This window comes from Chenopodium album, chromosome 15, assembly GCF_948465745.1.
Source record: "Chenopodium album chromosome 15, dcCheAlbu1.1, whole genome shotgun sequence".
NCBI lineage: Eukaryota > Viridiplantae > Streptophyta > Magnoliopsida > Caryophyllales > Amaranthaceae > Chenopodium > Chenopodium album.
Genome location: NC_137848.1, coordinates 828,016 through 855,737, shown reverse-complemented (window position 1 = coordinate 855,737; position 27,722 = coordinate 828,016). Strand labels below are relative to the sequence as shown.

Sequence of the window (27,722 nt, the reverse complement as noted above, 5' to 3'; positions counted from 1 at the left end):
CAGCAAATTAACAAATTACATGAAACTATATATAATGTATGCCTCTTAAAGCCTAAATCTGGGAAGGAAAAAAAAAAAGGCATTTTTTTGAGGCCAATAAAATAATATTACACTTTGCTAAATATTTGAGCTGGTATAGTTATAATGTTATATTACGTGCTATATATATTCATAAGAAAGCATTGTTCTAAAGTTCTTCTTTAACTTCTTGTTAGTTGATAATTAGTTCAGAAAGTTTTATATTGTTTTATATGGGTGTAATATGATATGAAATATTTATGTTAATCAGGTGTAAGTAGTATTGACCATTGAGCTGAGGCAGGGCAATACTATCAGTATGAAATTGGTAAAAATGGAGGATGAGCGCGAAGTTCCCCTATTGAAGAAGGTGTATTATGATGATTGTCCTGGATGTAAGATTGAAAAGCGAAAAGATATTGATGATAGCATACCTTGGAAAACACTGGCTAGCATTTGGATCATTGTGCTTTGCAATGGTATGAGGTTGACTGTTAGAATGAATTCATTTTCTGGGGCTTTCTTTTTTCAATTGATTATGTTTAATTTTATGTACATTGATTGGTTGTTGTTGATTAGGGAGGGAATGTAGAATCAGGAGTTTAATGAAAATGTTGAGTATTTGTTATTGGTGTAACACCTTAAGCTAAAAATTTAGCTGAATTTAGGTACTAATATGTGCATTTTCTCTATGATATGTGAGGCTTATAAGTTGCAATTAGCAGTTTTCTCAATGATTGAATCATGGGAAGTTCTTGTTATTCTCTTTGCTAAAACTATGATAGAACTCGGGACTAATGACACAGAATCGTTTTTTCTTTTACTCTTTGCTGGCTTGTTCCATGCTATTGGCCTGGCACCAATTGTCTTGTCTCGAATGTGTTATTACTGAAAATTCTGGTCTGATCTATTCCCCATGTCTTTTATGTGCAGCTCTGCCAATTTCATCGCTCTTCCCATTCCTTTACTTCATGGTAATTAAGAAATGAATGTTGCTAAATTTGATGTTAATTGTACACAGATTAACAGAACCGTCCATGAGCTCACAATAATTGGTATGCTTATCATGCTCCAATATTATATATATATATATATATATATGTGCAGATTAGAGATTTTCATATAGCTGAGCAAGAGGAAGATGTGGGATATTATGCAGGTTTTGTTGGTGAGATTTCTTTTTTCTTTTGCATACTTGTTTTTTTTCGGAGTATTTTCATAAGAAGATAAAGAATTGATCCTTCATGGTGTCTATTTTATGTCAAAGGATCTGCTTACATGTTTGGACGGGCAATGACTTCTGTCATTTGGGGGAAACTTGCTGATCGTTATGGTCGGAAGCCTATTATCATCATAGGAACAATAGCTGTGTTAGTAACCAATTACTTCCATTTCTACTCTCATTTCTAATTCACCTGATTCAATAATAATGCAAGTCGTTATTTATTACTTCCATTTCTACTCTCATTTCTAATTCACCTGATTCAATAATAATGCAAGTCGTTATTTATTGTTGTGGTCATTGTCACATTTCAGGGTGATTTTCAATACTATGTTTGGTCTGAGTGTAAACTTTTGGATGGCAGTCTCAGCAAGATTTCTTTTAGGAAGTTTGTGTGGAATACTTGGGCCTGCTAAGGTAAGGCTAGCTTGCTGTTTTGCAAAAAGGCCTTTCGACGACTTACTCTGTGCTTGACTGTGTATTTTATTTTCCTTTCTCAAATGTTAATCACTTCCTGTTCTTTTAACAAGGTTAGTAGTTTTTTTTCCTTATGAGCAGGCTTATGTATCAGAGGTTTGTCGGGAAGAACATCAGGCTGTAGCCATGTCCATGGTAAGCTTCCTGAGCCAATTCCTGCACCAACTAAGTAATTAAGGAACAAATCTGTTAAACAATTTACTTTGTACAGATTACTACAGCTTGGGGTATAGGATTGATTATTGGGCCGGCACTTGGAGGTTTACTTTCCCAGGTAAGTTGTCATCTCTTCGTGTGTTGTTGAATCACAGATGTTGCTCATGTTAATCTTGTATAACTGATAAGCTATCGATCTAAGACATTTTCTGAAATCTTCAGCCTGCAGAAAAATACCCTCAGATATTTTCACAGGAGTCATTGTTTGGAAGGTGAGTTTTCGCATGCCTGGGGCTAATGGCTTTGATTAAGGTGTTAGCGTCCTCCCTGAATCTGGTTCAGATGTTATAACAATGAAATTTTGTATTTTTTTTGCTGCAGATTTCCATACTTTTTGCCCTGCCTTATTACATCTGTATTTGCAGCAGTAAACACTGTTGGTTCATTTTGGCTTCCGGTTAGTCCCTTTATCTGCTGCTCAATAGAACCGTTGTTATTTACTCCTACTAGTTTAAGTTGAATTGTGAAGTTAAAGTTTGTTATGAATACAAAACTATTCAGTTCTAAGTTCAGCTTTCACAATAGACATGACAAACTGAGTAAATTAACTAGCCGTGTCATTGCACAGGAGTCATTACACATGCACAAATCAAAGAATTTATCAGGGGATGATTCATATGAAGCTTTGGAAGCTGCAAATGAGAAAGAAATTGAAGGACAAGCTGACGTATCTGCGAAAAGCTTATACAGAAATTGGCCTCTGATGTCCTCTATTATTGTGTATTGTATTTTCTCACTTCACGATATGGCTTACACTGAGGTAAGCATTACACTCATCTTCATTCTCCTAATATTACTCTCAAAATTCTTGTTTACAAAGATATTCTCATTTCTATAGATATTCTCATTATGGGCAGTAAGCCCCAGGAAACTTGGAGGATTAAGCTTTTCATCTGAAGACGTAGGTGTTATTCTTTCTATCACAGGTATAAAGAAATTGCTCATTGCTTTTGATTTTTCACCTTACTGTACCATCAATCGTTGAAAACATATTTAGGCCTAGGGGCGGATCCTATATGCATAGTATTAACTGTTGCAGTATATTGTTCAGTTTTCTTACTTTGAAATATTAGCAATAACCTTAATTTCTTATATTTTTCATTATTCCTGTCTCCTTTGAAAGGTTTTGGGATGATGGTTTTTCAGCTCATCTTATATCCATACATGAACAAGCTCTTCGGACCTGTCATGTTTGCTCGAATTTGTGGGGTACTATATATGCTTTTTTGAACCTTGTGATTATTCATGGTTTTTTTCCAAAACCAATGCGAGTATATATTATAACATTACCTACTTCTTCATCTTGCAGGCGTTGTCAATACCTCTGTTACAAAGTTACCCTTTCCTTGCATTGTTCTCAGGGTTAAGCCTTAGCATCTTGTTAAATTCTGCCTCTATGATCAAGAACTGTTTATCAGTAAGTAAAACTAACAAACTATATATGTTGACTTGTTTATTTTAGCAACATATGATGAGTAATTTCTATGTTTATTCTATTTCGTAATCTATGATCAGATATGCATCATCACAAGCACATTTATTCTGCAAAACCAAGCTGTGGTAATATACTTAACCTTCTCGACTGTTCCTCATGTACAGCTATATATATTACTTGAATGATATCTCTATATAGGCAGTTGAGATGAATATTATGTTGACACAGGATCAAGATCAACGTGGAGCTGCTAACGGCCTTTCTATGACCGCCATGTCTCTTTTTAAAGCAATTGGTCCAGCTTCTGGTGGTGCATTGTAAGTGCTTTTGTTTCTTTATTAGTTTGTTTACTGCAACATTTATGCACCACACGCCTTTTCAGTGATTATATATACTACCATGTACTGTCTTCCATTCTCGTGTTTTTGCTTATGTAATCTCCAGGCTTTCATGGTCAGAGAAGCGTCAAGATGCTTCCTTCCTCCCAGGTACAGTCTAGACTCTAGAGAAATATACCAAGTATTTCTATATACTGCTCAACTGTATGTGCATTTTTGTTATATTGCTGCTGCTGCTGCGTGCCTGCCTGCCTGCCTGCATCAATAATCGTCTGTCAATTGAATATTTCACTCTTTTTCTATACAGTTGTTCTTAGCAGTGACTTTACCTATGAAACACAAGATAGTTTTCATTGCTGAAAGAATTATTTATGTTTTCCAAAGTCTCTTCCGAAAGTTCTTTACACTTATGGTCTATTCAATTTGAGGTCAGAATTGACAAAAAATTATCATAAATGCCTCGTTTCAAGATTGACATAATGACATGTAATGTAATTGTTCATACTTCATATTTATTTTGCATTTTCTTCTTATTATTATTATTTAGTTTCAAGATTTATTCATACATAAATGTTGTCTTTTTTTTTTTTTTTTTTTTTTTTGGAAACACATAAATGCCTTCCCTGATCTATGTGTCTAGGTATAACAAAAAGATTACTTCAAAACGGAGAGAGTAGTCAGGGGCGGAATCAAGGGGGGTTAGGGTAGGCCATTGCATGGCCACCCCCTTGATTTCATATTGGAATTTTCATTCAAATAAATGCATCTATGGTGGATATCTCAGTTGGTTGAGCATTACGTATTAGGGATGTCAGTGGGGCGAGTCAAGTAGGCGTTTGGCAGGTGTTGGGGCGGGGATGGGGATAAAAACCATACCCGCCATGGGTGATGGGGCGGGGGTGGATTTTAAGCTGTATCCGCCCCATCCCCGCCCCGCCCATCCGCCCCACTTCGTACCCGCCCCATCTTCACCTCGTAGCCACATCTATATATATCTTTAAAAGCAAATTATATACTTTTTATACTATTTTATAAAATAATTACTTGAAATAAAATATTAATTATAATACTTTGTACTACATTTATATTATAAATAAAAATGTGTATAATATTAAGAATTTTTTTTATTATTATAATCCGTATTAATTATGTAGGATTGTGTATTTAAGAGACGGAGATTAGGTGGGTTTTGGGTGGGGATTAGGCGGGTCTTGGTGGGGATTAGGTGGGGATGGATATCCAAGTGGAGGGTGGGGCGGGGATTGTTTTGGAGTTGTACCCACCGGGGCGGGGATGGGGGATAAATATTAGACCTGTCGCGGGGATGGGGATGGGGATGAAAATGTTAGGTGGGGATGGAGATGGGAAGGCCAACATTCGTCCCGCCCCGCCCCATTGACATCAATACATATGTTTCATGACTGTAGTTTGTATTTCGACTCTTGCTATTGACATTACATATTTATATTGGTCCCCCTGATGAAAATTTTCTGGTTTTTCCAATGGAAGAAGTTAAAGAAATCTAGTTGGTTATTTGCTCTAGTTTTGTACTGTAAACTAAACTAACTAGGATTCTGGATGGCATTATGCAGGCACACATATGGTCTTCTTCCTCCTCAATGTGGTGGAACTCATAGGTGTGGTGTTAACGTTCAAACCTTTATTAGTTGAATGTAAAGACTAAACACAACAAAGTCACAAAATCTGTGTAAGGAGATAGGAGTAGATATGGAGGAGAGTATGAGAATTGTTCTCCTGGCCGGCCTGTACGTGCTGCACTCGAGGTCTATTATATGATGTGATTTGAACTTCAGTTGCAGTAATGCAGGGGTGGATTCAATATGCATATAGAACAATACTGTCGAACTCGAATACTTCAGTATTGTCCACGCAAGCTCCTCCTCCTCATCAGTCATCACCCCATGCATTCCGGAGACTAGAGCCATTGTGATTGCTATATATTTTCTTTCCTTGATGCTTTAATAAAAGTTACAGTAGTAGAGAATTAGTCAAGTTTGCCTATGAATTGGCCATTTGAGCTAGAAGTAATTTGTTACTAGGTTTATGTGTTGATTATGCTTTCTATATTGGCAAAAAAAATATATATGAAGTTTTAGTCTCCAGTTGTGATTGAATCAATGAGTTGTTTGAATTGTACATTGTTGCAACTTGTTACAAATAAATAGTTGGAAATTCTAGGGGTGATGTTGTATTTTTGTAAATTTCAATTTGTTTTTTTTTTTTCTTTGGCCATTATATTATTTCAAAGCAACTATACGTGACTTGGTTGGAAGGAGTTATGAAGTATATGGATTTACGTGAGCATGAAGTATTTGATTGTAAGGGATGGCGGAGGAAGATTTTTGTGGATGACGATACGAAATAATCACTTTTGGTTCATGTAGCTGACCGCACCCCACTTATGGGATTAAGGTATTGATTGATTGATTGATAATTAGGTAAATGAGTGAAGGATAGCTCAAGTGGTTGGAGCTTCTCTCCTGATTCTAGAGGATATTGGGATCGATTTTCACCCGTCCTTGTGGCTCTCTAAAAAAAAAATGGTAAATGAGTGACTTTATCAAAATAATTTTAACACCATGAATTAAAAAGGACTAGGTACTACGTGTATAAATTATTTAAATTATTTTGGTTGATTGATGATTCATCTATGTACATAACATAATCTCTTTCACAAAGTGTGTCCCGTAAAGGTGTGCTGCAAATAAACGAAAACAGAGGAAATGTATCATTATAATGGTAAGGGTCAAAGTTAATACTCCATATATGAATAATGCAAAAAAGTCAATATGGGGGCAACTATTTCTACAACAAATCTTGCGTAGACGTGGTCCACAATAATATTATTGTGGACCTAAGGTTTATACACACGTAACTGACATTATATTTAACATACTGACCCCTAATTATATTATAGTAACCTTATTTTTAACATGGTAACCTTTTTAAAACACGTGTGACCTTTAATATTATTATGAACTTAAAGTACGACATTATCTTGAATAATGACCTAATTTTAACATTATAATCTTTATTATTCATATTGACCATTATATTAAAAATTTCATTAAAAAAATTAAGCTCTTACAGCTTTTATAATGTCACACTAACTTTTATTTCAACATAATAACCTTTATTTTAATATAGTGACCTTTTTTTTATTAATAAAACAATCGTATTGTCTCTAATGTTAGTGATCCACAATAAATTAGTGTGAACCAGATCCATTTAAGAATTTGTACTATTTCTAAACAGTAGTACGAAATAGTATACTAAAATACTACAGAAATTTCGGTCACAAAACCATAGTACGAAGTACAAATCTAGCTTTGATTAAAAAAAAAAAAAAGTACAAATCTAGCTTTTAATCACTTTATTTCGAACAGATGATTGCTCGAGTACAGATCAGGTGCCAAAAAAAGTACACGGCCGATGTCATAAAAAGTAGCAGCAGATACGCTTTGATACAGTAAGTGGAGTACCTCAATAGCTCATGATTGCTTTTTCAGTGACAATTTCCTGAGCATTTCAGGGTTACATTTTGCTCCTTTCCCTCTGCTGCTTATAAAGAGCTCAATCAGACGCATCAGTCTATCATCCATGCCCATGTTTAACCATGTTTTCGCGTGACAGTACATGCACAAATATATCTACTGAAATGGCAAATTTGTACATACGCAGAGTTCCATGGTCACAAGGTTTGATATGAAGCAATTCATTCTCGAAAATAATTCAACACTGACGACTAGTAATTCAACTACCTAAATCTGACCTACAGCTCTTCACGGCCATCAACCACCTTAAGACCCCAACTAATATCCTCACAATGCCTTACATGAGGTACGAGCTTACCAGTATCAATACCTGTCTTTGCCTTGCAATCCCAAAAAGGAGGAGCATGGAAGCAAGGCTCGATAGACATGGCACGACCACAAGCTGGGTTTGGGGTCTTCTTATCCTCTGGCTTGTACAAAATCCATGGTTTCAATCCTCCGAAACCTTGAGCAACATACCCGAAAGTTGACCACGCGCTTGTCACCAATTTATCGCTCAAACTTAGCAGATACATTTCTGCCCAGGCTTTTCTGTTATGATTTTTCTTGTGTGATTGCTGAAACCCTTCGTGGCTTGGTTGGAAAATTCCAACCACTTCTCCAGTAACAGTTGGATGTTCCCAATATAGTTCTCTTAGAGAGTCGCTGTAACCTGCATCCAAGGATGTAACAACAACAGCAATGGACCTCGGGTTCTTTGATGAACCAAAAGATAAATCATCTTTGTCAACTTCAGGGAGTAATTTTTCCTTGGATATGCAGGACAGAATTTGGTCGTTTACATGTGGGAACGGACCTGGTCCCTCCTCAAACGTCCTGATCTGGATTCCAATCCTCTCATCTGCCCTGGCTAAGTAAGCATTATAATACCTTGTAATCAACCCCCAAACTTCATTTGTAGGGTGGAGAAGATAGCGCCCTAGGTGGTGAAAAATGGCTACTTTTTCAGGAAATAATTTAAATAGTTCTTCCTCAAATGATGGGATCAAATAAAGGGAAGGGACAAAGTAGTTGTCGGTCCTCATTATTAGCCATGGAACTTTGTTCAGAAGAGTTTGATCTTCATCACAGAAGAAAAGTTTGTCGTGATCATTATAGTCATGACCCAGATGAAGATACAAATATGGTGGTACCTCTAGAGTTGAGGCATTTGTGGCATTCAGAAGATTCTTTTTCAGCATAAACCCATGACACCTGGAAGATTTCTGGTTGAAATTCTCAAATTTTTTATATAATGGGAAGTCTTGAGGTAAAAACCAAGAGGTGCCAGGAAACGGCTCACAAAAAAGATCAGTCATATCAGTTCCTGGGTCAACTAGAAGTACCCGGTTTGAGAGAAGAGCATAAAGATAAGCTGCACTCACAGTCAAAATTCTATTGCCCAAGCCACTGTATGATATCCACACAACATAGTTACATTCTGTAGGCACAGCAGTTTCGTTGCCAGACCGCAGTTGTTTCAGAGCTTCATTGTACGGTTGTGTACCAGGTCCACATCGTTTGTGAAGCTCTTCATACTTCCGTAGTTTAGAGATAAGATAAGTTGAAGGCTTGAAAGATGATGTCTTCCGATACATGAAGGATTGGTATCTGCTTAAGCAGGATGCTTCATCAATTCCAGAGGGAAGAAGTCCTCCAAGGAATTTGTCATTAGCCACTTCAGCATTTTCTGTAGAAACATTCAGTGACTCAGAAAAAGGCATAAAATAGTTCAAGATTAAATTTTAACTAATACACGCAACATTCCATGAACGGTTGATCACATAATCCGATAGATTTTTTTTTTTTTTTTTTTGAATAGCAGAAAGTTAAGTACTTGATAACACCCATTCTTAACAAAAGATGTCATGTTTCAAATGAAAGCATTATACAGAGAGTAGTATCATGGGGACTAGAGTAAGACAAACAAATGACAAAAACAGATGCATCTTCATTAACAGAAAGAAAAGACAAACTCGTATGCAGTGGCATAAAAAATTTACAAATCTGTCAACTTTGTTCTGCTTACTTTTCAAACCCTTTCAGAACAAACGAACAGAAAGAACCCTACACTTACTGCCATTACTGGTACAAAATTACCAGCAGGGGAGGCCAAGCTTATACTCCGCACTGCTTGAATCGTTACACTGAAGTTGAATTATGTAGTTCTATAAATGTACCATAACTGAAAGTTGGATAATCTGCTCTACAATGATGCTTCCTTATGGCACTGAAAATAACACATAATTCCCCCTTTTTTTTCTTTTGTGCTTTGGAAAATTAGTTCATGTTTCCCTGCAAAGTGATTCATGAAAACGGACCGCTCTGCATTAATTCTCTTTGGGATAGAATCTTGAAAATGGTGCCTGTTTAATGGAATGACCCAAGGAAGCATAGGCTCAAAGAAAGGCTGACCATCAAAGAGGCATTTAGGTGGAATAGGGCAACTATATAGGTTTATAGTGGTAAAGTCAGGTTGGACAACAAAGTTTTTTAAAGCTTAGTTTCTGAAGCAAAAACCACTGGGAAATTTGACAACAGGATAAGAACTAAAGCTTATCTAGCCTTTGAAGAAACAAACTTCAAGTGAGAACCACAATGCTGGAAAAGCGCTAGCATAAAGAAAGATTGCTAAAAGGCTGCTGCCAGCCATAGTGCAAATTACATATTCAAATCCAATGATTCCTAGGGGAGAACCCTTCATTTCTATCAAATCACCTGGCTTCTCAAGGCTCTATCACCATCCAGATTCCTCTCGATGTGTATGGCACTATGGCTATGCCTGCTGTAGTGAAAGCCTATGGTTTAAGAGAAAGACCAATAAAATCAACTGGCCTACCCTGGATCTTTCCACCTTCTAGTTTCCTCACAATGCAATGCCTCTCAGAGTAGGGATATCAACTGGCCTAACCTGGATCTTTCCACCTTCTAGGTTCCTCCCAATGTAATGCCTCTCAGAGTAGGGATATCAGCTATAACAGCTTAGGGTAGTGTGAGATAGCATGAACAGACAACAACACCTTTGCGTGTCAGCTAACTGGACTAAGAAAGCTTCAACCTTACAAATGCCTTACGAAGGGGCAAAAAGATACCAGACGTAATACATAGTTAGGGCTTGCATGGAATGCAGAAATCATTAAGGTGGTAGTAGGAATTAAACAGAAAGATTGTAAATGGATAAAGGTGAAGGTGGTTGATAGTATTTAGTGGAAGTGATATGAAGAGGGAAAAAAAGGTAGGACATTATTGCTGAAATGAAACCATTCCCCTAAGTTAATCAGCTAATGTAATATGGACTACTATCTCCTAATAACGGTTACAAGAATAACAGCTCCCACATTGCTATCTATTCCTTCAAGCACCACCAATCTACCACCTCATTGATTTAAAGACCCCTTTTACCCCTTGAATGATTTCCTTCAGTCCAATCATGGCCTTAGTGGACATTCCTTACAGTGTATCGAACATCACAAAGCTAACTTAATGAATTTCCCAAAAAGACGGGAAAAAAATGTAACCCATCAGTATAAATATGACTTATAATACTTCATAGTGGGTTGCATTGGTCAAATTGGACTGCAAATATGAATTTACTATCATTTATCACTTCTTCTCAGTAAAAAGTGGTGCCAATAATCCCAAATTTCTCCCCACCCCAACCCGAAGTCTCAATAACGAAACTTGGACAATGCCCTTCAACAGTTGCTCTATATACAAATTCAAGCATTGTCTTCATCTTCGTTCTAGCTACCAAAATCCACATACAACTACTAAGTACAAAGCAATAATTAAGTTTCAACCCAATCAATTAAACTACTAATACTATCATACAAATTGATCTTCTACTAGAGAAAGAAGATCCATACAAAAAACACCGATTTCTAACAGAGATCAAACCAAAGCAAGCAATAATTGAAGACAACAAGCTTATGTAAAATCACATCAGATAGCATCCTTCAATGTGAAAATAATCAGATAAAAAAAATGCATGAATCACCCTCATCTTAAACTTACATACATTATCGAAATCCTTAAAAATTTCTAAAACCCCAGAAAAATACAAATAAAAAAGTCAACTTTGAGAAAAACCCAAGTTCATCAAATCAAAATGAAGCAAAAAGCAAGCATAATAATTATAAAAAAAGCACTATATCTGATCATAAAAGGTGAAAACAATTAAGAAAACACAAAGAAAGAGAAAGTTAACCTGATGATTGCGAAGTGGTAAGGGAAGATTTAGGATCCAAAACCCTAGCATCAGCAAAAGGGGAAAACCGATGATCTGAATTGGGGTTACGATAGATGAGAGAGAAAGTGATCAAAACAGGGAGAATAATGAGAAGAGCAGCGAAAGTTTTGGTGACATTAGCAGCAATGAAGTTGAAGGAAGAAGCCATAGGACGAGGAAGTTGAGCTCGAGAAGAATCAATGGCGTCTGAGATTTGGGGTTTTGAAGGTGAAAATCGCTTTCTCAACTCATTCAGATCCATGAACATCATTTCATTTGAATTTGTAGTAGAAGATGTTGATTTGAATCGACTAGTTTTTCTGGAGAAAATTGAGTTTGAGTTTTTCTCTCTCTTTAATCGTACAATTTTCCTACCGACTCCATTTGAGGACGGATAATAAGACAAGTACTGGAAGACGAGATTTAAGAAAGTCACATCTACCGAAAGACTCACTTTTGTCACTTTTACCAAATTCCTGACTCTTCACTAAGGGACTCGTGCTTGATTATTACTCTTTGTTTTTTAACAAGTACTCGTATTAATGTCTCGTAGGCACCCTTTTCTTCAAGTCCGGAGACTGGAGCTTTGATAGGAAGTGGACAAAGTCTACCTAGGCTCGTTGGAGTGAGCAACTCTCCAGATCTATTTTCAACTGCCATATCAAAACGGTGCGCTTTCTATGCTTATATACATACGATTTTGAAATCCAAAGCTTGGTGAATGCCTATCGACAACACGGAGACTTGTATATGCCATCTAAAACGAGCGACGCGACGGGGGGAAAACGTCAACGACTGCTGGCTTATTTGTCAAAGCGCCCTGCTGGTTTTCCAAATTAATCCTGCGGACAAGCAGTTTATGTACCTGCGGACGATTTGACCGATCCCGCTCCTGCCACGACCCAGTAGCTTACTAAGGCATCCGTTGATCCTGAACGCTGAGCCGCTCCTTACTCGGAGCCACCTTTCAAAAAACTACAATGGAACTTTCTCGGGGTGGGACATGTGCTTTTGCCGCGGACGCCCCTTCAGGGGAACCTGGCCCGGCGGAAGCTCCACGTACGGTTTTGAAGCCGAGCCTTTCCAGCAATGGGGCTTAGGCCAGCTGAGCAAAGAACATCCATCATATTGCTTTGCAAAATTTAATAGATATTCTATACCAAGGGGGAGGCCATGGCCCACCCCAGCCCCCTCTTGGTTCCGCCACTGGTTACTTTTATACATACTGTAAAATATACTTTCTCTGTTTTTTTTAGTTGACACGTTTTTATTATCACGCTTGCCAATGTATGATTTTAACGATTAGTATCTCTAATTATCAATATTGTAAAATTACAAAAAGTGGATAATAATAAAATATACGTTGAAACGATTCAGACAAGATCTCACATGAATATGTTTTATAGTATCTATAAACCACAAATCAAAGCGTGTTGTGTGAATAGTGTAAAAGTCAGACAATGTCAACTAAAAAAACAGAGGAAGTATAAACAAATATTTTGTAGAGGTATAAATGTTCACGCACTAGTTAAGAGTTTTTTAAAATGAGCTAAATTACATTAATAGGGGAAATTAGGTAAATAAACATTTTCGAGGATGTAATTGTCCAAACACTATTCATAAGAGTTATCTCATATATTTTAAAGGTTGGGATTTAAATAATTAAATGCATACGAGTAAAAAAAAAACAAAAATCGAACGTGTCAATTACTCTGAGGCAGGGAATCGGGGATGGTAATAAATTGTATGGAGTATGTTTGATGCAATACTTAGGAATTATTTGGTTGGCTAAATTTTTATGCACAGTCAAAATTCTCATAAATTTCATTTTATAGACTACTTGTTGATTGACACAAATAAAGTGAAAATGGAGGCAATCACAATTCATGTAAAATTTGATTTCTCTCAAAACATGAAAATTCTAACTTACCCAACTTCCCCTTAGTAAGTTAAAATTCTGACTTCTCTTAAAACATGAAAATTTTGACTTCACAATTCATGAAAATGGAGGCAATCACAATATAGGGCACTTGGTTTGGGGTATTTAGGAAAGGGTAAGGGAAACAACAAGGGCTTGTCCATTTTGGTTTCCCATCGTCAAAATCTATCAACAAGTTTGTGAATTTTCTTTTAATCCCGTTCAAATCTTTACCCATGAAGTAACTTTACAACAATCCAACAAATTTTAAAGCAAATCTACCTAGAAAGATGAAAAACCTGACTTTTTGAAGGAAAAAAATAATTCTAAAGAAGAAGAAAACCCTTTCTTTCGAAAGGAAAACATTCCTCCTACAAGAGGAAGAATACATTATTATGAAACTTAAACAGACATAAAAAAAAAAAAAAAAATAAAATATTCAAGAAACAAAGATTCGGGTTTTTTACCGGTAAAAACCGGTGAAAGCCCCTTGTTGTAGTTCTCCTTGTAGCAAGTAGCCCAATATTTACGATCTCATGTATGAAGTCTAGAAGGGGTACAGGTGGGCCCAATGACTCAACGAGGATGATTGATTGGCACTTACCTCTTTAAATTGAAAATTAAGCGCAATTTCTATCTTACTAAACTACTTCAGGTTTATAAAATTTATGTTATTTTGATGTTAACTTCATATATATATATATATATATATATATATATATATATATATATATATATATATATATATATATATATATTTTATTTTTTTTATTTTTTTTTGAGGAAATGTTAACTTCTTATTATTTTAATTTATATATATGTTAAAATCAAAGGTGACTAACATGCATGTGAGAATAGAGAATGATAAGAAAAAAAATTCACTTGCGAGTCGCGACTCATCTCATTGAAAAAATTATCAATTTCACCTTAAACTTGTTATGATGTTAATGACGGATTCAAAAAATATAACATGTCCAAAGACCTCTTTCCCAAAATATTGCTGTGAAAATACTCAATTCTATATACACTGTCTCTTTTTATTTAATTCCTAGATTACCGTCCATGTCACCGATTTAAGCGAGTTTTTTATTTTTTTTCGGTTTTTACAGAAAACCACTACTTGAAGTAGCGGTGTACAAAGAAAAACCGCTACTTCAAGTAGCGGTTTTCATCTTAGAAAACCGCCACTTCAAGTGGCGGTTTTAGGTATCAAAATTATACGTACAAAAAGAGTGTTCATATGAAGTATATTTCTTCTCTCTCATGTTTTGCTTCCAATAAAATATTCATCTCCCACAATCGATCTACTTCTTGAAAGAACCCAATTTGATTTTGCCACCATTAGGAGCGGCGCTTACGCCGGAGAATTGATGTTGCCGCCACCATCACCGTCAATAACTCACTGTTGTTGTAATATAGGGATGTAGGCGTGGTAATTTTTTCAATTCAATTGTTAACTTAATCCCTAATTTGTTTTTATTTATTCAATCCACTTGTTAATTTTTCAATTTTTGTAATTATGTAATTTAGAACTAATCAAATTAAGTTTTGATTTTGTTTTTAATTTATTTTAAGTGTTGTTTTTGATTGATTCGAAGTGTTATCAAACTTAAATAACTCTAGATTTGTTTTATTTTCTTCTTAGTAATACTGTATTACAGTACTATATCAATCTTAGTATTATAGTTATGTGAAATTTGTAGGAAAAGCTTTGGGTATTATAGTTGTGGAGTATTATAGCTATGTAATCAAGACTCTGTTTTATTCAGCTTTTTTAAGTTGAAAGAACTTTTTTTTTTCAAAACATTATAATAGGAAACCGCTACTTCAAGTAGTGGTTTTCAGTTCTGAAAGTCGCTACTTCAAATAGCGGTCTTCAGTTTTGAAAACCGCTACTTGAAGTAGCGGTTTCTATTTGAACCGATAAAAAAAAATGGGTTATTTTTTTCCCTGCTTATGTGGATAGTATTTATGAAATTTTTGAAAAAGTGATAATTTGAAAATTAAGTCTTTTGATAGCATTATTTAGGGAAAGAGCTCCCAACATTATGGGTGAACCCTAAACTTAAAGTTTGAAAATAAAGTTCCAGACCAATACTTTATACGAGTAGATGATAAAAATGACAGCTATAATATTAAGCCTCAACACCAAATTTGTGAAATACAATTATTGTATCATTGCTCGTTATTTTGTGTTAGGTCACCGGTTAGTCGGTTACTAATGCCAAAAGTGGGGACCTTATCTTAAACTTTGAACTCCACCTAGCTCTATAGCCTCCATATCCATTCTTCAAGGGGTTGTTTCTCCTTTATGACGATTTCAAAGAGGTCTCTAATCGTTATTACATTGTACAATTACAATATGACATTGAGTTTAATTACTACTCCTATACACCTTTTCTTTCTCTAAACTTCATATCAATTTGAGTGTTCTAATATACGACAAAGTCTTATTCCCTATATCCCATAAAGTTGTGTTCCATTACATATTTTTCATTTATCTGAACTTATCTTACTTTATTTGAACTTATCTTAACTTATCCCTTATATTTTTCCTAAACTAAACTTATTATACCAACTTATTACACATGAAATAAGTGAAAATAAAGCGTGAAGTCTCTGCCATCGTTTATGTGATTCAAAGTTCTTAAAACCGTGTTTTATAACTCATATCAAATTAAATTTGTTTCAACATGAATTTTGAAAATGTTTTTATATATATATCATATATAACTAATATATAAAGCTAAACTTTTAGCCAGGTTACGAGGCAGCGACACTTGGCATTTCAACTTTTCGCCAAGTGTCGCGCCACGTTGGATAGGTTTAAATAGACTTCATAAGATAAAAAAAAATTAGTTTAGAATTTTATTTGGATAGAATTTTAGGATAAAATTGTTAGTTTAGAGTTTTATTTTCGATAAAATACCAATATTTCAGAAGTACAAATCATATAACTGATATATAAAGTTAAATTTTTAGTCAGATCACGAGACAACGACACTTGGCGTTTCAACTTTTTGCCAAGTGAAACGCCAAGTGTCGCACCACATTGGCTAGATTTAAATAGATTTCATAAGATAAAAAAGTTAGCTTAAAATTCTATTTGGATAGAATTTTATGATAAAATAATGTACTTCACAATATAAAACGAAGTAGAATTTTATTACTACGTAGACCTGTCAATTAGGGTTGGGTCATGAATCATCTCGGATTGGGTCATTTCAGGTTACGAATCAAGAAATGTTCAACCCTTATCCAAAGTTTTGGGTTCGGGTCAACCCAACGTGCTTTGAACATTTATTTTATTTAATTTATTTTTTGCTAATTTTTTATTTTTATTTTTTAATGTATTAAATCGAACATTTTGTAACTAATTTTGTATCAATGATATATTTTAAATTTTGACATATAGATTATAAATTTATCTTATATATATATATATATATATATATATATATATACTTTTTATCAGTATTATACACTAAACATGGACCATAGTGCAACTTATAAAACAAATAGTCTCCAATATGCCAATAGACAAAGTCAACTTCTTGTCTTTTATTGATCTAACATCTAAGATTAAATTCAAATTCCGCAATAATCAATACATAATGCAACTTAGTTGTTCTACTTAGCCGTTTAATGTTTGTCTAGGTATTAAACCAATATTTTCGTAAGCTACTAACTTGCATGCTTTTTTCTAGAGTTATTTATTAAAGGAAGTCAACCTAATGTTTTTTTGAAAGAGGAAGTCAACCAAATTTTGAGCGTAAAGATAAAGATGTGAGGTGTGTGACGTTAATCTGGGATCCAATTTCTTTAAGATCACAAATTAAATTAGCTCTTAATTAATATTGATTGACAAATTGATTTAGTCTAGTTTTGTAAATTGTTGAAACCTATTGTAAATCCACTTGTAGATGTAGAGGTGATCAAGGTGAGCCTGACCCGGCCCATTTTGGCGGGCTTTGGACAGCTTTTTCCCGGTCCTGCCTGATTTTTTTAAAAATTTGGGCGGGCTTGAGAAATCTATTTTATGCAATTTTAGTTGTTTTTTAGGTTCGGTCCAAAATTGACCCAAAAACCCGCATGGCCCGCCTAATTTGGATGGGTTTGTGCACACATTTTCCGGCCCGAATCCGGCTCAGCCCGCCATTGATCACCTCTAAAATGTCCCACATCAATCAATAATAACATAATACTAAAACAGACACTAGGAATGACATGTGTCATTTTCTGGTGCTGTTATTTTCCCTCCAAAACCATCCTCTCTCTTCTTTTTCCAAAAAATGTTTTAGAAAATATTTATATAATATGATTTGTAATTGGTTTTATTATATCTTTTATATATATACAATTAACTAAAATTTTATTCTAAATATATTGTAATTCGTATCTTTTCTTGCCAAAGTCTTTTAAAAGAATATTTGTATAATATGATTTCTTATTTGGTCATATTTTTTTTTTGTTAATCTTGCTTTTTATTTAACGAGATACATTTTATATTGTGTTGGGAAAAATAAACTGATATAACTATTTTCTTTTCCCCCAAAAATTACAAGATCGCTTTGACTATCAACTAAATTCCCTTTCCACAATTTAATCTCATCTTATCATATCACATCCTATTTTGTTTGTTTTTCTTTTCCACTTCCTACAAACATTGTTATTATTTTTGTACGTATTGATTTTAAAACTATATTAATACTATACAACTTTAATTTACGCAAAATTAATTTTTTTGGTTATCGTGCATTGCAAGGGCACTAATCTAGTTATAAATAAAGTAGAGGTGTTACTTCTATTATCACCAACCGGTATAACCTCATTTGTCTTTGTTTATAATTTGTGGGCCAAACTCATAATTAAACTAAAACGACTTGAAATAAAATTAGCTGGAGAGAACCAAAGTCCAAAAGAACTCAACATAATTTGGTGCATTATTTGGATTTTTTGTTTAACGTCGTTTGTGAGTTATTGTTTATATTTGGAGAACCATGTCAGTCTTGTATATTGCGATCCAAAAATATTCTGAAACTATTGATTGCTTTAATATAATTTACGAGTACAAAAAGTATTATATGTTCTCTAAAAAAAAAAAAAAAAAATAGTATATGTCATCATATATAAACACATAATAAAATAATAAATTTTCAAACCACAAGATTAAAGTTGTTAAAAAAAATTTGCCAACAATTTAATTATATTGTAATTATAGGGAACAACATTAGTACAATTCAAAACTTAATTATTTATCCAACTCAACTATATATATATATATATATATATATATATATATATTTGAGTAGAAAATATATTTTTTTTCTTAAGTAAAGAAACATAAGAAGTAATATTTTTTAAATATTTTGTTAAGCAAAGAAACATAATACTACCTCCGTTTCTTATTAATTGTAGCAAAAGAATATTTTATGTCTCACAAATAATACCTTATTATTGCAAATAATAAGAAACAAAGGTAGTAAATTATACTCCCTCCGTTTTTTTTAAATGCATCACTTGCATTTACACGGAGTTTAAAGAAACTTATTTGCTTTAATATTATATTATGCAAGTGGGGCAAGTGGGTGATTAATTTATTTTGATAAAAGTACAATGTGGGTCATGAAATAAATAATACTACCTCCGTTTTCTTTTAGTTGACACGTATTCCTTTTTAGAAAGTTTTTTTTTTAGTTAACACGTTTCCTTTTGGGGTAAGTTTTTTTACATTGCATTTACAAGCTATCCCACTTGCTTTATTATTCTCTCTCACTCTCTCTCCTCTCCTTAATATATGTGCCTAAATCAAACGCGTCAACTAAATAGAAACGGAGAAGTATGTGAGAGGGATTGATTTATATAATTATATAAGTGGGGATCATGAAAGAGAGAGAAATGCTAAAATATTTTGGGTGGAGTATTATAGAAGAGAGAGAAATAATAAAATATAGTTTAAAGTTACCAAATATCAAAATGATGCATTTAAAAAAAAAAAACACCCCAAAATGAAAAGTGATGCATTTAAAAAAAAAAAAAACGGAGGGAGTACGTATGGCGTAGGAGTTACTCTCTCTGTTTATTAAGGTCTTCTCATTTGGAATCTTGACACTATTCATAATATAAGAGAATCTTCTAAATTAATCTTATTATAAACCATAATATAGCCATAGTAGGGTTTTATTTATTTATTTATTTTTATTTTTTTATTTGTCTCAACGAATGGTTAATTAACATCCAATTGTTACCTTCTAAATCAATATATATGCAACTAAATATATTTATAGTTAAATTAATGCATTGACAAATGTGCAAATCAAGTCAAAATGAGAAGAAGTTTTAGTAACGAGGGACTATAATTTTACACTTCCTAAAATACATGACCATATAATACTATTCCGTACATCACTTTAAATTTTTAATTTAAAAATCATGTTAAACTCTTAAGTCGTGCTCAATTCAGCCTACTTATACAAATATTTTATGGCCATAAATATATAAATTTGATCTTATCTCTTCAATTATGAAAGAAGAAAATATTTCTTTTCCTCAAAAAAAAAAAAAAAAAAAAAAAAAAAAAAAAAAAAATTCTTCTTTTATAATTGAAGAGATAAGATCAAACTTATATAGGCCAAATTAGATTTTCTGTGCGTCTTGTGTGCGGTCGGCTACACTATGTGGTCACTTGTAGAAAAACAAAGTAACTCCTATAACACTGACGAAGTAATTCCTGTAATATTCACCAAGTAACCCTTGTAATACTGACTAAGGCCCTGTTCCCATCAGATTATTTTTAGTTTAATTCAGTTCATTTCAGCTCTAATAAGTTCAGTTCAATTTAATTTAGCTCCTAATTTCCTTCTCTCATAAAATATTCAGTCCAGTTCAGCTCATTTCAGTCAATGAGAACAGGCCCTAAGTAACCCCTATAACACCGACGAAGTAAACCTTGTAAAACTGAATGAGTAACTCCTCTGTAACACTAATGAAGTGACCCTTATAATGGATGGTCACACTGTGTAACCAGCCACATATAAGACTTTGTGTTTCTCATGATAGTCTTAACAATATTAGGGACACCTAACATTTAAAGAATATATAATATCTACATAAATAATTGAAATTATGATGAGAATATCAATTTATATAAAATAAAATATTCATATAAGTAAAAATCAGGTGAATAGATCACACCCTTATACGTATTATTTATGTCGTTATGTATGAAAATACTCATCTTTGGTTGGGCCATAACAAAGACATTTTCCCATATGGAAGATTAAATTATGTATCATCAATCACCTCTTATAATAATTTCAAGTTATGGAGCCCAAACGATCCAACTTCCACAAATCGTTACTCATCTAACCTTGAAAAATATCACAGCCACGTCAGATATCGTAATCACACAAAAGTTGCCAACTAAAGGCCACGTGTAATAACAATATTCGCTTTCACAACCGTTTCACACCCAAAAAAAAGCGGGAAAATTAAGCCAACCCCAAAATAATTGGAACAGTATCAAAATCAGCTTACGCAACCTAATCAATTCACACAAACAACAATTCTAGCGAGTTTCCGCGTAATTTAACGGCTCTGATTTAGTATGGACCACAGTAGCAACGGTGGTCTCTAAACCACACGATCTAAAATATTCGCCTATTTAACCAACTTTTTAAAGTGGTATGAATATACTCTTTTGAGTGGCTAAAAATTTAGTGCAACCCGTAACAAAAGTTTTCAAGTGAGATTTAAGATCAAATCTCGCCTAGATTATTGTGTTATTGAGTTGCAACCATAACAAATAACTATCCGTAACAAACAAGTTGTTATTGAACTACAATTATAAACTTGTACTAGTTGTAATTTGCTTAGTTGATTAAAGTTTTTAAGTGGATTCGAGATTGCATCTCGTCTATAATACGCTACAACGGAGTATTATTCGTAGCGCTCGCGCTATATGTCACCTATGGAGTAAAAGGTTTACTCAAAATATAAAGCAAGCAACTCCTTACTCCTTAGGCTTTAAGTTAGAGGAGAGAGAAAATGGTGAAGAAATATTATTTACACTAACAATGGCGGTTTATTGAGCTAACCTGAAGCTAAGGTTTTCTTCTTCTCTTCTCATTATTCCTTTTTTTGGTTGCAATACAGCTGGTTTTTGATCGTGTTTTGCGCGTTTAAGCATGATTTTTTTTAGCAATATGAATATTATTTAATTTACTCAATTTATTGCGTGTTTATGTTTGTTACACATAATTTAGACATTACGAATTTTGACTAATAATGAGAAATTCATTTATTAATTTGGAGTTACCTGTGTATTTAAATTCGTCTATTTATATTGAATTAGCATTTATTTTTGGAAATTGACCTCAATTTCAAGTTTGTTTGAGCTTAAAGCTTAAATTTCTGGAATATTGGTAATTTTTTTTTTCCTCTGTTAAGTGATTTTATGCATATATGAGTAAGCTACTAAGCTTCTAGAGTATGTCATGATTTTCTTGTGATTTATTTGGTAAAGTTTATTTTTCAGTCATACATTTTTCATTAAACTAGAAGAATTGAAATATGTATTTATTTACGATAAGTTTTGTATTCGATTAGAGCTGTCAATTCAGGTGTTCGGGTTGAGTATGAGTGATATAGAGGTCAATTAACCGGTTAGTCATTTCGAGTCAATTTGGGTAATTTCAGTCGATCACATAAGTGTGACCGCGAGAGGTCAAAAGGGTGTGTTACAAAATGGTGATTGTAGTTGTTGTCAGTTTTCTTGTTGGTGTCATTGTTGATGGGTTTGCAAGCATAGAATGAATTTATGACAGCTAAATTCAGCAATGTTTCATGTAAAATGCTTTAAAACTAAGTTATCAGCATTTGATTATAAAAAAATAAGCATGTCATGATCTTATTCTATTTGATTAAGCCATAAAATTTCAGTGATAATTTCAATAATTATGGGGCTTTGAGAATATTCTCTACAAAATGCTTTCTTCCCTTCATTTTACATGTTAGATAGCTTAAGAATTCAATTATTTTTATCTATGTTTTATCTTCTTGTATGCTAGATTAGCTCTAGAAGTGATCGAGCCATCGCCACCCAGTACCTTGATTAATTTTTTCTTCTGAATCATCCAATAAATCTGGTTTTGGTTATATTCATGCCATAGGTCCTCTGCTTTTCTTGCTTATTGCAGTTTGTATGTATATTGCATTGTATGTTTCGCTCACAATTCAGCCATCATTTAGTTAAATTTCATTCTTTGGCAGCAACCTGTAGCAAATCTAAACTAAGGCTTGTTTTTCATTTTGATAATTTGATTCATAGGAAAGTGGTCAGGAGATAAATTTAGCCTTGGAGGAGGTGCTAGTGAAGATACATTGCCAAAATGAAGTTTGGAAAAGAGTACAAGCAGCAGATGGTTCCCGAGTGGGTAGAGGCATACATGGATTACAATGGCTTAAAAAAGATATTACGGGAAATCCGTCAGTCTCGAGTCCCTAAAACGCCACAAACACCTATGAGAGCCTTACAGCAGAGATTCTCAATGTACAGCCCCTTTAGAGGGTCAGGCATAGAGCTCAGTAATCAGCGAAGTAGAGGGGATATTGAGGACCAAGCGATTAAGGTCAGTCCCTATTTAGGGGAAAGTAACAGGACATTCTACAGGACTAGACTTCTCTTTCCAACTGAAGATACAGATAGAGAGGATGAGCTCAAGTTCTTTAAGAAACTTGATGAGGAGCTCAACAAGGTCAATGCATTCTATCGAGATAAGGTGGATGAAGTTGTAAAAGATGCAGCTGAGTTGAATAAGCAAATGGATGCTTATATTGCATTGCGAATTAAGGTACAAAACCCAGGTGTTAAGAGGTCTGATCCAGAAGTTCCTATGGAACCCTTAAGAGCCAGTACTCAAGGTAACATATGCTGGCTTATTATTTATTTTGACACGAAAGCTTTCATGGTTCATATTGTAATGGTGCTGGTTTGGAATACATTCTTGTGAAACTTTATACTATGTAGCAGAAGCACCCTCTTCAAGTGAAACTGGTGGCGGCAGGGAAATTGTAAGTCCGACTAATAATGGATCAGATCTCTTGAAGGTCCTTAATCATGTCAAGATTAATAATACACTTCAAGGTCCAATATCAGTGATGCGAGGTCTTCTGCAAGATTCCAAGGATAAAGAGTTGAGTTTTAGCAAAGAGGAGTTGAAACAAGTTGAAGATCGACTGAAAACTGCCTTTACAGAATTTTACCAGGAACTCCGGCTTCTCAGAAATTACAGGTAGAAAACTATGGGAACTTTCATGTTTAGGAGCTATTGACTTCAGTATGTATCCAACTCAGTGACCAGTTAGTAATAAGTTTACATTCAATTGCTCATTTATTTTCTGTTTTTCATCAGCTTTATGAACCTCTCAGCATTTGCCAAGATCATGAAGAAGTATGAGAAGGTAAGGGAAGAGGGTTTTCTATGAGGCATCAAAAAGCTTTATATATTTACGTGTCATGCTCATCTTGTGTCAGGAACTACTATGAAACTAGGTATTGATAAAACATGGTTTACTGATGCTATTCCTGATTGCAGACCACCTCAAGGTCTGCAGCTCGATCATACATGAAAATCGTGGACAAGTCTTACGTGGGAAACTGTGATGAGGTATGATTTAATCTAGCTACTCACCTCTAGGTATGATTTAAACTGTGATGCAATATGATAATCAATGTACATTTTCAAGTGTACATGATTTTCTCAGTAAAGAAGCATATGTATTTGTTTCAGAGAATGAGACTGCAAATATCCCTCTTTAAGATTCACTTATTAATCATGTTGCTAATACAGGTTACAAAACTCATGGAGGATCTAGAACACTTATTTATAAAGCACTTCTTTAATGCAAATCGAAGGGAAGGCATGAAGCCTCTGAGACCAATAAAAAGAAGAGAAAAGCACAGAGTAACCTTTCTTTCAGGTGTGTTGCAGCAACACCCATACTTGTGTATTACTTATTTTACTCAATACAGCATTGCATAATAGATGCAGGAACCTTTAGGTACAAATTGGATAATGTGTTCTAGTTCATCTGTTGTTATTTTAGGCTTCTTTTTTGGTTGCACTATCGCACTTGTACTTGCTATTATTCTAATGATGCGGGCAAGAAAAATTATGGAGAAAGGACAAGAAGGCTCCCAATACTTGGATAATATGTTTGGACTTTACAGGCAAGCTAGATCTTTTGGAAGATAATTTCAGTTTTGATACAAATTTATTCCTTTTGTTCCTCTTGCTGCAACCTTACTTATATTCATCTCCATTGCAGCTTATTTTTGTATATAGTCCTGCATATGTACATGTATGCGGGAGACATATACTTCTGGAAACGCTATCGAATCAATTATCCATTTATATTCAATTTCAAGCAGGGAACGGAAGCGAGTTACCGAGAAGTGTTCCTTCTCAGCAATGGTCTTGCAGTTCTTGCTCTTGCTGGCTTCTTAGCAAATTCTAATATATTTGTTGACTTGGCAAAGAGTGACAGCAAGAATTATGCCAAGTTGATCCCCCTATTAGTGCTTTTGGTAAGTTGATGAACTCAAATGTCATTCTGAACTCAGTTCAATAGAGAAAAACTATTTTTTCATGAAAGCAAGACAGCGGACTTTCACTAAGCAAATGATGTAAAATTTTTGGTACAGGTTTTTCTTGTTATCACCTTCTGTCCTTTCAACATCATATTTCGCTCAAGCCGATGTTTCTTGATCAAATGTCTATGCCGCTGCATCTGTGCTCCCTTTTATGAGGTAATACTGAAAGAAACCCAGATGCATTTTAAATGGGAATTATTTTGGTCATTTTCATCAACATGTCATTCCTTTCTTTTTAGGTCACACTTGCAGACTTTTTCTTGGCAGATCAGCTAACCAGCCAGGTCTTTTACTTTCCTGAGTACTAAAGAACTTAACTGCTGGAAACATTAGTTTGGTCATGCATTGCTGAGTTTTTATTTTTCCTAATTCTTATGATACCAGATATCGGCAATAAGGAGTATTGAGTTCTACATATGCTACTACAGCCGACAAGATTTTCTTCAGGGACAATCCAAGTGCCACGAGTATGGAGTATACAATGCTTTCTATTTTGTAATCGCAATCATACCATACTGGATCCGTTGTTTCCAGGTGCATTTTCTTTTTGTGTTGTTGATTTTTGGAGCTAATTCTAGTTTAGGTTTTTACTAAACTGCATTTTCACCCTGAAGCTCTTCAGACATAGTTTCTCACTATGTAACTTTGTTTGATGAATATAATGACAGTTTTCTTGTGCTTTGTGTGTAGTGTCTTCGTAGATTGGTTCAAGAGAAAGATTCTATAAATGGATACAATGCACTGAAGTATCTTATGGCAATAGTTGCTGTGGTTATAAGAACAGTTTATGAACTTAAGAGCGGAACACCTTGGTTGGTGATGGCTCTAGTAACCTCAGCTATGGCAGTGGGATATAATACTTACTGGGATATTGTGGTTGACTGGGGGCTGATGCGCCAGAATTCCAAGAACTTCTTTTTGAGGGACAGATTACTGGTTTCACACAAAAGTGTATACTACGTTGCTATGGTAACTGGCTATAATTCTATAAATATTATTGTTTCTCTTTCATTATATGCAGCTTTCGCATTGCTCAAAACTTTGACAATGTTAATTCTGCAGGTCACCAATGTTCTTCTAAGAGCTGCTTGGCTTCAGCTTGTTTTAGAGTTTAATGTCCCTGGTCTGCAAAAAACAGCAATTTCAACCACAATTTCCTGTCTGGAAATAATTCGTCGTGGCATCTGGAACTTCTTTAGGTATGTGTGCTGCATTTATTCTCCCTTTCATATGTATGTTGATAACTCTAAGGGCCTGTTCACATTTGCTGAACTGAGCTGAACTGAACTGATTGGAGCTGAACTGAACTTAACTGATTGGAGCTGAGCTGAACTGAACTGAATAGAGCTGAAATGAATATTTTATGAGAGAAGGAAATTAGGAGCTGAACTGAACTGAACTTAAATTAAGCTGAAGTGAACAGGCCCTAAGTAGTGAGAACAGTAGAGACTTATTATAATGGGAGACTTTGTCGTGTGATCTGTCTGAGATGTAACTTTTTTTGCTGTCAGGTTGGAAAATGAGCACTTAAACAATGTGGGTAAATTTAGAGCTTTCAGATCTGTTCCACTGCCGTTCAATTACCATGATAAACATAAAGCCGATGACACTGATGAAGATGATGACGATGAGAAGGATGATTAAGCAATATCTGAATTCCATCAAGTGTGATGTATATCACTAGGTGATCAAATTGCATTGAGGTCAATTTGAGATATCTGGAATCATTTGGCTTCCAAAACTGATCAATTGCAGACTAGGGGCTGGCGGGGGGAACAACAACAACATTGTCAAGGAACAAAAACATGAAGTGTGGCATTCCTCTACTTGGCTTAAGTTACAGGAAGCATGCTGGTCTTATTCACAGCTAGCTCAAACATCGTAGTTCCAAGAACCTGTTGCTTCCATTTGGTGCTCGGGTTGAGGTTGTGACTCGTGACAGAAGCACTTGTTCAGGACAGGATTTTGTTTTTGTGTTATGCTGTGTTTTAAAGCTGTTCATCAGCAGTCGTATTGCAAATATGCAACATTGATAAATTTGAAAATCTAAACAAACAATTATTGTATTGACAAAAGTTACTCCTCAGTTTTTTTTTTAGCGCAACTTCTGCTGCCTATTCCCCAGCAGTTGGCCTATTCTTTTTTGGTTCTTCATTTCTAAATTACGTAATACTTCCTCTGTTTTTTAATACTTGCCGCACACCTTTTATCACGCTTTTTGAGGAGTCAATTAGATTAGATAAACGAAAGAATTAAGTAAAATGCGTGCCAAAGGGTCTGTTGCAAGTAAATAACATATTTTTTACCAAAATTGATTATGACATCATATTTTTTTTTTAAATTCATTATCAAAGCTTTTGATGGGTTTCGAACACTAGACCTCAAGAAAAAAAGATTTACTTCCTTATCATCTTAGCCAATAACAATTGATGTCATATATGCATATAAATATAACTGTAAATGACATGCTTCAATTAAAAAGGAAATACAAAATAAGCAGTTTGAAAAAAAAAAATAAGAGGAATAAAATTAACATTTCACAAACAGTAAAGTGTTAAAATTATCTTTCTATACTCTCTATCAATTAGTAACATTATTTTTAACATTTATACATAACATACATAATTGATGATAGTATATTTCATTTTGTCAAAAAAAATGAT

The 27,722-nt window shown here is 34.3% G+C and overlaps 3 protein-coding genes across 5 annotated transcripts; 2 read left to right on the top strand and 1 right to left on the bottom strand.

The window, feature by feature from the left end:
- The first annotated feature begins 45 nt into the window (after window positions 1-45).
- Window positions 46-5,834, top strand: LOC145581480 (protein ZINC INDUCED FACILITATOR-LIKE 1-like). Of its 2 annotated transcripts, XM_081638489.1 has the most exons (18): window positions 46-133; window positions 290-497; window positions 952-992; window positions 1,126-1,186; window positions 1,286-1,388; window positions 1,555-1,657; window positions 1,799-1,852; window positions 1,929-1,991; window positions 2,096-2,145; window positions 2,255-2,330; window positions 2,502-2,693; window positions 2,772-2,859; window positions 3,057-3,142; window positions 3,243-3,350; window positions 3,449-3,493; window positions 3,597-3,685; window positions 3,813-3,856; window positions 5,299-5,834. In XM_081638489.1, the coding sequence occupies exons 2-18, from the start codon at window positions 338-340 to the stop codon at window positions 5,388-5,390; spliced, it is 1,455 nt and encodes a 484-aa protein (XP_081494615.1). In that variant the 5' UTR covers window positions 46-133; window positions 290-337; the 3' UTR covers window positions 5,391-5,834. The 2 variants fall into 2 exon arrangements, with proteins under 2 accessions (XP_081494615.1, XP_081494614.1); XM_081638488.1 differs by having other exon boundaries at window positions 106-497.
- A 1,151-nt stretch (window positions 5,835-6,985) lies between these two features.
- On the bottom strand, window positions 6,986-11,883 carry LOC145581478 (galactoside 2-alpha-L-fucosyltransferase-like). The gene is made up of 2 exons (XM_081638487.1): window positions 11,468-11,883; window positions 6,986-8,950 (listed from the first exon to the last, which is right to left on the bottom strand). Exons 1-2 carry the CDS (start codon window positions 11,757-11,759, stop codon window positions 7,500-7,502), a joined length of 1,743 nt encoding a protein of 580 aa, XP_081494613.1. The 5' UTR covers window positions 11,760-11,883; the 3' UTR covers window positions 6,986-7,499.
- Window positions 11,884-21,147: 9,264 nt separating this feature from the next.
- On the top strand, window positions 21,148-27,157 carry LOC145581476 (phosphate transporter PHO1 homolog 10-like). Of its 2 annotated transcripts, none has more exons than XM_081638480.1 (14): window positions 21,148-21,513; window positions 22,735-23,327; window positions 23,437-23,698; window positions 23,819-23,867; window positions 24,002-24,073; window positions 24,257-24,386; window positions 24,513-24,636; window positions 24,735-24,993; window positions 25,111-25,215; window positions 25,299-25,343; window positions 25,444-25,593; window positions 25,750-26,028; window positions 26,122-26,258; window positions 26,571-27,157. In XM_081638480.1, the coding sequence occupies exons 2-14, from the start codon at window positions 22,796-22,798 to the stop codon at window positions 26,701-26,703; spliced, it is 2,277 nt and encodes a 758-aa protein (XP_081494606.1). In that variant the 5' UTR covers window positions 21,148-21,513; window positions 22,735-22,795; the 3' UTR covers window positions 26,704-27,157. The 2 variants fall into 2 exon arrangements, with proteins under 2 accessions (XP_081494606.1, XP_081494605.1); XM_081638479.1 differs by having other exon boundaries at window positions 23,434-23,698.
- Window positions 27,158-27,722: the final 565 nt, after the last annotated feature.

Coding starts and splice junctions, on each gene's coding strand:
- LOC145581480 (XM_081638489.1), top strand. CDS start 338: ATGAAATTGGTAAAAATGGAGGATGAGCGCGAAGTTCCCCTATTGAAG. Junction 993..1,125: donor TCCCATTCCTTTACTTCATG/GTAATTAAGAAA, acceptor ATATATGTGCAG/ATTAGAGATTTTCATATAGC. Junction 2,331..2,501: donor TTGGTTCATTTTGGCTTCCG/GTTAGTCCCTTT, acceptor GTCATTGCACAG/GAGTCATTACACATGCACAA.
- LOC145581478 (XM_081638487.1), bottom strand. CDS start 11,759: ATGATGTTCATGGATCTGAATGAGTTGAGAAAGCGATTTTCACCTTCA. Junction 8,951..11,467: donor TACCACTTCGCAATCATCAG/GTTAACTTTCTC, acceptor ATGTTTCTACAG/AAAATGCTGAAGTGGCTAAT.
- LOC145581476 (XM_081638479.1), top strand. CDS start 22,796: ATGAAGTTTGGAAAAGAGTACAAGCAGCAGATGGTTCCCGAGTGGGTA. Junction 24,994..25,110: donor TCCCCCTATTAGTGCTTTTG/GTAAGTTGATGA, acceptor TTTTTGGTACAG/GTTTTTCTTGTTATCACCTT. Junction 25,344..25,443: donor CAGATCAGCTAACCAGCCAG/GTCTTTTACTTT, acceptor TTATGATACCAG/ATATCGGCAATAAGGAGTAT.